Below are 12,593 nucleotides of genomic sequence, written 5' to 3' on the forward strand. Positions count from 1 at the left end.
CCTGCACTTTGTATTGTGATCAAGATTCCAGCACCTGCAGTTTCTTGCATCTTTACTTACAGTTATTGTTGTACAGGTGCAAGAGATTAATTTAATTTAGTTTTTTATTGTCACGTTTTACCGAGGTACAGTGGAAAGCGATTTGCTGCTTGCTATCCAGTCAATGAAAAAGCTATACATGATTACAATCAAGCTGTCCACAATGTAGATACATGATAAAGAATCTGGAGGTAAGAGTTTGCAAATTTCTGCACCTCTTGGCTTATGGGAGAGGGGTGAAGAGGGAGTGACTGGGGCGATACTAGTCCTTAGAGTCATAGAGTGTGGAAACAGGCCCTTCAGCCCACGTTGCCCACACTGGCCAACAAGTCCCAGCTACATGATTCCCACCTGCTTGCGCTTGGTCCATATCCCTCCAAACTTGTCCTATTCATGTACCTGTCGAACTATTTCTTAAATGTTGGGATGGCCTCAACTACCTCCTCTTGCAGCTTGTTCCATACACCCAGGTACCTTTGTGTGAACAAGTTACCCCTCAGATTCCTATTAAATCTTGTCTCCTTCACCTTAAACCTATGTCCTCTGGTCCTCGATTCACCTACTCTTGAAAAGAGACTCTGTGCATCTATCCCATGTATTCCTCTAATGATTTTATACACCTCAATAAGATCACCCCTCATTCCCCTGCGCTCCAAGGAATAGAGACCCAGCCTTAATTAAGCATGTAAGGCATGCTTTGCCTGGATTGTATACAAGACAGTATTTTCCACTCTATGTCGGTACACAAGGCAATTATAAATCAAAACCAATCCTATAATGGGACACTTGAAATGATGAGATCCACAATGGAGCCCTCTGTGGTTTGATCGGCTCCCATCCATTCACTGCCCCTTAGCTCTAACTCGTGGGTGGCATGGTGGCGCAGCGGTAGAGTTGTGCCTTGCAGCGCTTGCAGTGCCGGAGACACAGGTTCGATCCCAACTACAGGTGCCGTGTGTACGGAGTTTGTACGTTCTCCCCGTGACCGCGTGGGTTTTCTCCGAGATCTTTGCTTTCCTCCCACACTCTAAAGACGTACAGGTTTGTAGGTAAATTGGCTTGCTATCAGTGGAAATCGTCCCTAGTGTGTGTGTATGATAGTGTTAATGTGTGGGGATCGCTGGTCTGTGCGGACTCGTTGGGATGAAGGGCCTGTTTCCGCGCTGTATCTCTGAACTTAAAACTAAAAAAAGAACTAAACATGCTGTAAATGCCCAACTCAGCCAAGTACCAGAAAATTACCACTTTGGAACCCTATAAGAGCTCTGGGACAGAAGAAGAGGAAGTTGTTTTTAGCTACCTGTTACGATGCCTTCCTAGTTTCTTACGGACTGTTGGGGGATATCCATTGCCCTTCAAATCTAACTTCTTGCAAAGCAAGAATTTCATTGTCCTATCAGGGACACATGACAACAAACTCACTTGAACTTGAACTTCCCGTGCAAAAGCCCCAAACGCTGGTAATGTGAAACCCCTTGCTTGCCCCAGATCTTCACAAGGTTAATCATCATCCGACGGTTCCTCCGATACGACTGTGCAGCCAACAACTCACTCGTAGACACTGATCATGAATGATCACATGCATTTCCAACATTGGATGTGAGGGGCTAGGGGTCAGGAGTTGGTGGTGGTGGCGGCAAAGAGTAGGCCACGTAGAGTTGTTCAAGCCTGCCATGTCTGCCCATGATATCAGGTTTTGCCCACTCCATTTTCAAGCATGTCCCTTAACTTATTTGAATAGTGAAAAGTGAAAGTGACTTTGGGCTTACTGGCCTTCAGCAGAACCGTCAAGTATAGAATGTGTAGGAAAGGACTGCAGATGCTGATTTAAATCGAAGGTAGACAAAAAATGCTGGAGTAACTCAGCGGGTCAGGCAGCATCTCTGGAGAGAAGGAATGGACCATCTTGGACCATTTTCGACATCTCCCTACCGTTTCTAGATCTCGCTGTCTTCAACACAAGAAACAGACTACTGGCCAACAGCTACTACAAACCTACTGACATCCACAGCTATCGTGACTACACTTCTTCCCCCCCCCCCCCCCCCTGCTTCTTGTAAGGACTCTATAACCTACTCCCAATTCTCCGTCTACACTGCATCTGTGCCCAGGATGAGGTTTTCCCATACCAGGGCATCGGAGATGTCCTCATTCTTTAGGAAACGGGGTTTCCCCTTTTCCATTATAGACAAGGCTCTCACTAGGGTCTCCACGATATCCCACAGCACCGATCTTGCTCCCTCTCCCCCCATTCGTAACAAGGACAGAGTCCCCCTTGGCCTCACCTTCCACCCCATCAGCCGTCGCAAATAATCATCCAACATTTTCGCTACCTCCAACGGGATCCCACTAATGGCCACATCTTCCCATTTCCGTCCCTTTCTGCTTTCCGCAGAAACAGTTTCCTCCGAAACTCCCTGGTCAACTCGTCCCTTCCCACCCAAACCACCCCCTCCCCAGGTACTTTCCCCAGCAACCCCAGGAGATGCAACACCTGTCCCTTTATCTCCCCCCTTGACACCATCCAAGGACCCAAACAGTCTTTCCAGATGAGGCAGAGGTTCACTTGCACTTCCTCTCAACTTCTCTACATCGGCGAGACCAAGCACAGGCTCGGCGATCGTTTCGCTGAACACATCCACTCTGTCCGCCTTAACCTACCCGATCTCCCGGTGGCTCAGCACTTCAACTCCCCATCCCATTCCCAATCTAACCTTTCTGTTCTGGACCTCCTCCATTGTCAGAGTGAGGCCCAGCGCAAATTGGAGGAATAGCACCTCATATTTTGCTTGGGTAGTTTATACCCCAGCGGTATGAACATTGATTTCTTACTTCAGATAGCCCTTACTTTCTCTCTGTATCCGCTCCCCCTTCGCAGTTCACCCACTAGTCTCACTGTCTCCGACTGCATTCTATCTTTGTCCTGTCCATTCCCCTGACATCAGTCTGAAGAAGGGTCTCGACCCGAAACGTCACATAGAAACATAGAAAATAGGTGCAGGAGTAGGCCATTCGGCCCTTCAAGCCTGCACCGCCATTCAATATGATCATGGCTGATCATCCAACTGAGTATCCTGTACCTACCTTCTCTCCATACCCCCTGATCCCTTTAGCCACAAGGGCCACATCTAACTACCTCTTAAATATAGCCAATGAACTGGCCTCAACTACCTTCTGTGGCAGGGAGTTCCAGAGATTCACCACTCTCTGTGTAAAAAATGTTTTTCTCATCTCAGTCCTAAAGGATTTCCCTTTTATCCTTAAACTGTGACCCCTTGTCCTGGACTTCCCCAACATCGGGAACAATCTAGCCTGTCCAACCCCTTAAGAATTTTGTAAGTTTCTATAAGATCCCCCCTCAATCTTCTAAATTCTAGTGAGTACAAGCCGAGTCTATCCAGTCTTTCTTCATATGAAAGTCCTGACATCCAGGAATCAGTCTGGTGAACCTTCTCTGTACTCCCTCTATGGCAAGAATGTCCTTCCTCAGATTAGGAGACCAAAACCGTACGCAATACTCCAGGTGTGGTCTCACCAAGACCCTGTACAACTGCAGTAGAACCTCCCTGCTCCTATACTCAACTCCTTTTGCTATGATGCAGGTATCTAGATCACGAAGTTCATGTTCAAAGTGATTCGCAACACAAAGGGCCTCTAATCTTTGATGGACAAAATGGCAAGACGCTGGAGTTAATACCATGCGAAAAGTCATTTTGACCAATTTAAACTCGCACATTTCTGAACAACCAGATGTGGTAACTGTCAGATGAGGTAGTTGAGGCTGGGACTATCCCAACGTTTAAGAAATAGTTAGACAGGCACATGGAAAGGACAGGTTTGGATATGGACCAAGCGCAGGCAGGTTGGACTAGTGTAGCTGGGACATGTTGGCCGGTGTGGGCAAGTTGGGCCCAAGGGCCTGTTTCCACACTGTATCACTCTATAACATTGAACATACCTTTCTAACAAAGAACAAATCCAGCTTTCAGCTACAAATTTGATTTTAAAGAAGGGATGAGAGTATAGAATAAGTGTGTGTTTAACAGGAATTGCCAACCACATCAAATTCTGTTGTTTGGCAGGCTCTTTTGGACCACAAACTTCTCAAATTTGGTTGTGAAAGTTCCCCTTAGGAACAACCAATTTGGGACCCGTACTTAAAAACATTGATTGCAGTAAACGGGGAAGAGCTGCTGCCTCACAGCTCCAGAGACCCGGGTTTGATCCTGCCATCAGGTGATGTCCATGTGTAATTTGCACATTCTGCTTCTGACTACGTGGGTTTACTCCAAACGCTCTAAATTTCCTCCCATATCCCAAAGACGTGTGGGATTGTAGGTTAATTGGGATTAAGTGGGATAACATGGAACTAGCGTGAGCGGGATAGTCGATCGATGGTCGGCGTGGACTCGCTGGGCCGAAGGGTCTGTATTTTCAATCAGTCACAAAAAAAATGACTATAGAAACATAGAAACATAGAAAATAGGTACAGGAGTAGGCCATTGGGCCCTTCGAGCCTGCACCGCCATTCAATATGATCATGGCTGATCATCCAGCTCAGTATCCTGTACCTTCCTTCTCTCCATACCCCCTGATCCCTTTAGCCACAAGGGCCACATCTAACTCCCTCTTAAATATAGCCAATGAACCGGCCTCAACTACCTTCTGTGGCAGAGAATTTCAGAGATTCACCATTCTCTGTGTAAAAAATCGTTTTCTCATCTCGGTCCTAAAAGACTTCCCCCTTATCCTTAAACTGTGACCCCTAGTTCTGGACTTCCCCAACATCGGGAACAATCTTCCTGTATCTAGCCTGTCCAACCCCTTAAGAATTTTGTACGTTTCTATAAGATCCCCCCTCAATCTTCTAAATCTCCCAATACTCCAGAGAATACAAAATTGCTTACCTTCCTCAACATGTCATCTTGTTCCACGTTGTTTATTTGCGCAGAATTAACTTCCCCTTTCAGGGAATATTCGTAGAACTTCCCACTGACGTTGACCAAGAGTGTGGTCACTGCCCTGTCCTGCAGTGCACAGCCAATAGGAACCTTGCCGTGGCTGTTGGTGGATGGGATGCCGTACCTTAGGATCACCCCCACGAGTAGCCCTGAAAACACAACACAACACAACACGGACTGTTAAAGAGCCTGATTATTACATGACACATTTAAAACAAAGGTTATGCCAAGGCGGCAGCAAAGTGGTGCAGCTGGGAGAGCTGCTGCTGCTTCACAATGCCAGAGCTCCAGGTTCGATCCGAACTTCGGGTGCTGTCTGCACGGAGTGTGCACTTTCATTAGTGATAGTAGAAAAAGGCCGCTCGGCCCATCAAGTCGATTCCTCCATTCAATCATGGCTGATCTATCTCTTACTCTCAAACCCATTCTCCTGCCTTCTCCCCAAAACATCGACACCTGTACTGAACAATAATCTATCTATCTCTGCAGCCATCTTTGGTGATGGAACATAGAAAATTGGTGCAGGAGTAGGCCATTCGGCCCTTCGAGCCAGCACCTCCATTCAATGTGATCATGGCTGATCATCCCCAATCAGTACCCCGTTCCTGCCTTCTCCCCATATCCCCTGACCCCGCTATTTTTAAGAGCCCTATCTAGCTCTCTCTTGAAAGCATCCAGAGAACCTGCCTCCACCGCCCTCTGAGGCAGAGAATTCCACAGACTGGGTGCTCCAGTTTCCTCCCACATCCCAGGGATGTCTGGGTCAGTTGGTTAATTTGCTGACAAACATGGAAGAGCAGTTGGTAGAGCTGCTGCCTCGCAGTTCCAGAGACCTGGTTTTGATCTTGACCTCAGGTGCTGGCCGCGCGGAGTTTGCACGTTCTCCTCCTGGCCGCGCATGTTTCCTCTGGCTGCTCTGCTTTCCTCCCACATCCCAAAGATATACGGGTTTGTAGGTTAATCTGCCTCTGTGAATCGCCCCTCGTGTGTAGGGGGTGAATACAGAAGTGGGATAACCTGGAAGATATGAGACTCCTCCTCGCAGGCAAAGCAGATCACTTCCAAAAGACGTGGTCTGCATTTATGGACTTACTACAAGCATAAGGTGCAACAGTAATTTAAAAAATAAATGGTGCCAGGATCTGGTAACGGGGGATGAAAAATATGGTTGGTATATCCCTTTTTGCGTAGTTTTTTTATAATAGAGCGATTGTTTCTCTTTCTTTCATTCTTTTCTAGGGTCTATTTCTTAACTTTCTTCTCTAACTTTCTTTCTAAGGGGCTTTCTTTTCCCAACACTTTCTTGCACTATCACGATTCTTTCTCGCTTTCCTTACTTCTTTTATTTCTATCTTTCTTAAAGCTCAAAAAATGAAGGGGTACAGCAAATGTAATAAGATATATGTGGTGTGTATTACTGGAACTTATTGTACTTCTAATAAAAATAAATTTAAAAAAAAGAAAAAAAAAGTGGGATAACATAGAACTAGCGTGAATGGTGATTGGTGGTTGGCGTGGAGTCGGTAGGCCAAAGGCCCTGTGTCCATGCTGTGTTTTTCAATCAATGAATCAGCTCTGGGAATGCCTGGGTATACAGTAGCATTACTACAATAACATCAACAATAACTCCGCCATGCAACAACTGTGCCCCGTTCTGCAGCAACACCTTCAGACTACAACGCTGATTCCCAAACTTGGGCCATGGCGGAGAATTAAAATTATGACAAGGCCCAAAAAATTATGTTTCATGCTTTAATTTTGCTTTCAATGATTTAATAGTTTTTTTAATGCCGTAATTCTGTGATTAATAAGCTACAAATTTTACACTCCCCTTCCCAGGAAGCGAGCGGGCAAGATGATCTCTGACCCCTCTCACCCTGGCCACAAACTCTTTGAATCACTTCCCTCTGGAAGGCGACTCCGGACTGTCAAAGCTGCCACAGCCAGACATATAAACAGTTTTTATCCACGAGTAGTTGCTCTCCTCAACAGCCAAAAATCTGTAGCCTCCTTTTGATCTGGTATTTTGTTGGTTCACATGCTTGATCAATGGTGTTTTATCATTAATGTTTTATTATTATTAATGTTTATTTTTTTCTGAGTCATTCGTAACTGTCAGTGTATGTCATGTTGTTATTTGTGGGCGGAGCACCAAGGCAAATTCCTTGTATGTGAATACTTGGCCAATAAACTTACTGACTTACTTACATACTGACTATTCTGTCCTGGGCCTCCTCCACTGTCCGTGTGAGGCCCAGCGTAAACTGGAAGAACAGCACCTAATATCATAACATGTGGTATGAATTTTGATTTCTCCCATTTAAAGTAACCCCTGCATTCCCTCTCTCTTCGTCCCTCCCCCACCCTAATCATCCTGCCAGTTTTCCTGTTCGCATCCATATATACCTTCATTAACACCTCTTCCACACCCAACAATGGACCATTGTGGGCTCCACCTTGGTTATCAGTACCAGTTCTGATTTGCTCCGAATCTTTTCATACCTCCAGATACCCTCCCCCTGACTCTCAGTCTGAAGAAGGGTTTCGGACCGAACCGTCACCTATTCCTTTTCTCCAGAGATGCCACCTGACCCGCTGATTTGTGTGTCGTTCGTGGGTGGTAAAAGTCGCCACCAATATCCTCAACCTGAACTGCAAGGACGAGGACAAGCAGTCGCGAGGGCACACACCGCACATGACTCGACATCCTCAATGCAGGGGATGGCTTCCTGCCAGGTCTGGAAGAAACGCAAGGAGAAGACAGCTGCGGGGAGCTGACAGATGGCAAGAGCAGCATAAAGACACTTTGCGACATCAAAGGAAAATCTGGCCGGGATGAGAGTTCAAAATCTTTAATCGACACAAAATGCTGGAGTAACTCATCGGGTCAAGCAGCAACTCCGGAGACAAAGAATGGGCGACGTTTCGGGTTGGAACCCTTCTTCAGACTGAAAGTAAAAGTGTGTGTGGGGGGGGAGGGGAATAAACTGGATGTGAGAAATCTTTGTCATCTGCTTTAGGGCGGCACTTTGGCGCAGCGGTAGAGTTGCTGCCTTAAAGTGTCTGAGACCCGGGTTTGATCCTGTACGGAGTTTGTACGTTCTCCCCGACCGCGTGGGCTTTCCCAGGGTGCTCAGGTTTCCTGCACACTCCAAGGACGGACAGGTTTGTAGGTTAATTGGCTTGGTAAATTGGTAAAAATTGTAGATTGTCCCTGGTGTGTAGGATAGTGCTTGTGTATGGGGTGATGGCTGATCTGCATGGACTCGATGAGTCAACGGGTCTGTTTCCACACTGTATCGCTAAAGTAAAGTGGGGCAGAAGATGGCTAACAAGGCAGGTGTGTGTGGGAGGTTGTGAGATTGTGCACTCCTCTTATCCTAGGCCACTAGCTTCTGCATCCACCCAATGAATGGGTTTAAGATGAGTTATACCATCCTGAGGATTTGTTCTCCACTTTAAATGGTCATGACTCAGAAGTTTCTCCGAGTCAAAAGGGATGTTGCACTTCTTCAAAGAACGTATCCTTAAATCTTTTTCTCTATTTACCTGGCAGCTTCCTGCCTTGAGCTTGTTACAAAATGTTTCTTTGGGGAACCTGATGTCAGGCATGCAAATCGTATGGCCTGAACATTGTTAGTGACTCAGTATAACAAGGCACTCAGTGTTAGGGATGTTGGTTTGGAGAGGACACTGATGTTGGTTCACATATATTTAAAGTGAAATTGGAAAATTGTACCAAGACAGCATTTGTGATATTTTTCCAGTGTATGTAGTTGCCCACTGTAGGTTACTACAGAATTCTTTGCCACAGAAGGCCATGGAGGCAAAGTCAGTGGAAATATTTAAGGCAGAGGTAGATAGATACTTGATCAGTACTGGTGTCAGAGGTTATGGAGAGAAGGCAAGAGAATGGGGTTAGGGCGGAGATAGATCAGCTATGATTGAATGGCGGAGTAGACTTGATGGGCCGAATGGCCTAATTCTACTCCTATCACATATGCTCTGATAAATGTCTAGAGAGTTGGTTGGGCTAGGCAACTGATAATAATAATAATAATAATAATGGATGGGATTTATATAGCGCCTTTCTAATACTCAAGGCGCTTTACATCGCATTATTCATTCACTCCTCAGTCACACTCGGTGGTGGTAAGCTACTTCTGTAGCCACAGCTGCCCTGGGGCAGACTGACGGAAGTGTGGCTGCCAATCTGCGCCTACGGCCCCTCCGACCACCACCAATCACTCACACACATTCACACACAGGCAAAGGTGGGTGAAGTGTCTTGCCCAAGGACACTTGTGACACCCACTGCTATTCGAAGTGGGAAGGGACTGCACAAAAGTAGAAGCAAGAGAGAATGAAGATAGGAAAAATAAGTTCTAAAGGGCAAGAGCAGGTTGAAACAATGGATCCATCAGAATAGTCTCACTTACGAACCTTATACGATACTATATAAAATAACTTTATTTATCCCAGGAGGGAAATTGATCTGCCAACGGTCATAAAACGGGCCTGTTTTGTACACAAAAATGCTGGAGAAACTCAGCGGGTGCAGCAGCATCTATGGAGTGAAGGAAATAGGCAAAGTTTCGGGCCGAAACCCTTCTTCAGACTGATGGGGGTTGGGGGGGGGAGAAGAAAGGAAAAAGGAGGAGGAGCCCGAGGGCTGAGGGAGAGATAGGAAGGGGAGGAGACAAGGGCTAACAAAAACACAACAATATACATGAAACATGAAATTAAAGTGACGAGCAGAAAGCCCAGGATTGGGAATGTGCAAAGATTGGGAAGAAGAGGGGGGGGGGGGGGGGGGGGGGGGAGTCAGTCCACCCCACGGCCGAAGGGGAAGGAGTTGTACAGTTTGATAACCACAGGGGAAAAGGATCTCCTGTGGCGTTCTGTGCTGCATCTTGGTGGAACCAGTCTGTTGCCGAAGGTGTTCCTCAGGTTGACCAGTGTGTCATGGAGGGGGTGAGAAGTTATTAGAAGCAAGGCGTGCATAATTGGGGAACTATGAAGCTGGGGATTGCACAGGGAACATATCCAGGGGATACGAGTTCAATTAAATTCTGCAAGGCTTGCAGGAAAAATGTTCCCGGTGTTGGGGGAGTCCAGGGTCACAGTTTCAGAATAAGTGGTAGGGCATTTACAGAGAAACATAGAAAATAGGTGCAGGAGTAGGCCATTCGGCCCTTCGAGCCTGCACCGCCATTCAATATGATCATGGCTGATCATCCAACTTTAGGACTGAGATGAGGAAAAACTTCTTCACCCAGAGAGTTGTGAATCTGTGGAATTCTCTGCCACAGAAGGCAGTGGGTGCCAATTCACTGGATGTTTTCAAGAGTGAGTTAGATTTAGCTCTTAGGGCTAAAGGAATCATGGGATATGGGGAAAAAGCAGGAACGGGGTACTGAGTTTACATGATCAGCCATGATCATATTGAATGGTGGTGCTGGCTCGAAGGGCAGAATGGCCTACTCCTGCACCTATTTTCTATGTTTCTAAGGCAATGACCTGCTGTTCAGTGGGAGGGTCACGGCCCGAGAGATGGGATGAAATTATATCAGAAGGCTTGCATCGGGGAGGGGTGGGTACAGTGCTGTGACTTAAAAATGACACTAATACAAATTTATTTTAAGACCAGAATGGGGACGGCTATAAATCCAATATAGTTCTAGCGTCTGCTGTTGCATCAAGTTTAAACCAACAGATAACCAGACGAGACACAAGTAACTACAGATATATTGGAATCGGGAGCTGAACACAAGAGCTGGAAGAACTGGAGGGCAGCAGGATAGCGCAGCGGTAGAGTTGCTACCTTACAGCACCCGAGACCCGATCCTGACGACAGGTGCTGTCTGTGCAGAGTTTGTATGTTCCCTCCGTGACCTGCGTAGGTTTTCTCCGAGGTCTTCGGTTACCTGCCACACTCCAAAGACGTACAGGATTGTAGGGTAATTAGCTTGGTATAAATGTAAATTGTCCCTAGTGTGTGTAGGATAGTGTTAGTCTGTGGGGTTCGCTGGTCGGCACAGACTCGGGCCGAAGGGCCGGTTTCCACGCTGTATCTCGAAACTAAACTAAACTCAGTGCATCAGGCAGGCAGCATCTCTGGAGGGAATGGGCAGGTGACATTTCAGGTCGGGACCGTTCCTCAGATGGATTAGGTCATAAGATCATCAGTGATAGGAGTAGAATTAGGCCATTTGGCCCATCAAGTCTACTCCGCCATTCAATCATGGCTGATCTATCTCTCCCCTCCAAACCCCATTCTCCTGCCTTCTCCTCACAACCTATGACACCTGTACTAATCCTGAATCTATCTATCTCTGCCTTAAAAATATCTACTAACTTGACCTCCACAGTCTTCTATGGCAAAGAATTCCACAGATTCACCACCCTCTGACTAAAGAAGGAGCAGCAGGGCTGAGAACGGTGAAGAGAGGTGGGGGCTGGACAAAGCCTGGCCAGTGATAGATAGATAGATACAGGTGAAGGGAATATGGTTGACAGATGATACAGCTCAGTGAAAGAGGGCCTCCTGCAGATCTGTGCACTTGTCCTTTCAACTCAGCACCAAATGGGAATCGTGTCAGATACCTTTCCGATTTATTTCCGACTCCCACAATGACCCATGGATCCTTAAAATGCATACAACCAGCTGGACCTTTCAGTCAACAGTTCATAGAGAGGAGCTTGAAGACTGGCAGAGTGGAAGACCAATGTGCAGTTGAGAAAATGTAGTCGTGGAGTCACAGAAAGACAATAGGTGCTGGCTCAAAAGGCTGAATGGCCTACTCCTGCTCCGATTGTCTATTGAAACAGGCCCTTTGGCCCAACTTGCCCACACCAACCAACATATCCCAGCTCCACTATTCCCGCTTGCCTGCGTTGGGCCCATATCCCTCTAAACCGGTCTTATCCATGTACCTATCCAACTGTTTCTTAGAACATTGTGATAGTGCCAGCCTCAACTACCTCCTCTGACAGCTCGTTCCATACTCCCACCACCCTTAGTGTGAAAAAGTTACCCCTCGGATTCCTATTCAATCTTTTCCCCTTCACCTTAAACCTTTGTCCTCTGGTCCTCGATTCTCCTACTCTGGGCAAGAGGCTCTGTGCATCTGCCCGATTTATTCCTCTCATGAGGCCAAGACATTAGGTATTTTTAAAGCAGGGATTGATTGATTGATAGTCATTGCTTAGAGGCTAATCAAACCATGGTTGAATCAAGGAACTGAAATGTGTATTATTATACAGTATCTCCAGTCCATATTTCCCAAGATGTGCTGGAACATGTCGACTCTTTGCCTGCTGGTCCCAGAGGATGATCTGATATGATAGAGGATTATCTCCTTTGAAATGAAAGGCCTAGATGGATGTGGAGAGGCTGTTTCCAGTGGTGGGAGAGTCTCGGACCCGAAGGCACAGCCTCAGAATAAAGGTTGTATATTTAGACCGAGATGAGAAGGAACTTATTTTGCCAGAGGGTGTCGAATCTGCGGAATTCATTGCCACAGACGACTGTGGAGGCCAGGTCATTGGGTATTTTTAAAACGGAGATTAATAGTTTCTTGATTAGTAAGG

The 12,593-nt window shown here is 46.5% G+C and overlaps 1 protein-coding gene across 2 annotated transcripts in view; it reads right to left on the reverse strand.

Moving 5' to 3' along the window:
• The window catches only part of slc9a7 (solute carrier family 9 member A7), a 185,021-nt gene that overhangs the window by 114,141 nt on the left and 58,287 nt on the right, over window positions 1–12,593 (reverse strand). For both annotated transcript variants that reach the window (XM_033023280.1, XM_033023279.1), the window contains exon 5: window positions 4,947–5,149. In XM_033023280.1, coding sequence (XP_032879171.1) covers window positions 4,947–5,149 — 203 coding nt within the window. The remainder of the gene's footprint in view (window positions 1–4,946; window positions 5,150–12,593) is intronic.

This window comes from Amblyraja radiata, chromosome 6, assembly GCF_010909765.2.
Source record: "Amblyraja radiata isolate CabotCenter1 chromosome 6, sAmbRad1.1.pri, whole genome shotgun sequence".
NCBI classification, from domain to species: domain Eukaryota; kingdom Metazoa; phylum Chordata; class Chondrichthyes; order Rajiformes; family Rajidae; genus Amblyraja; species Amblyraja radiata.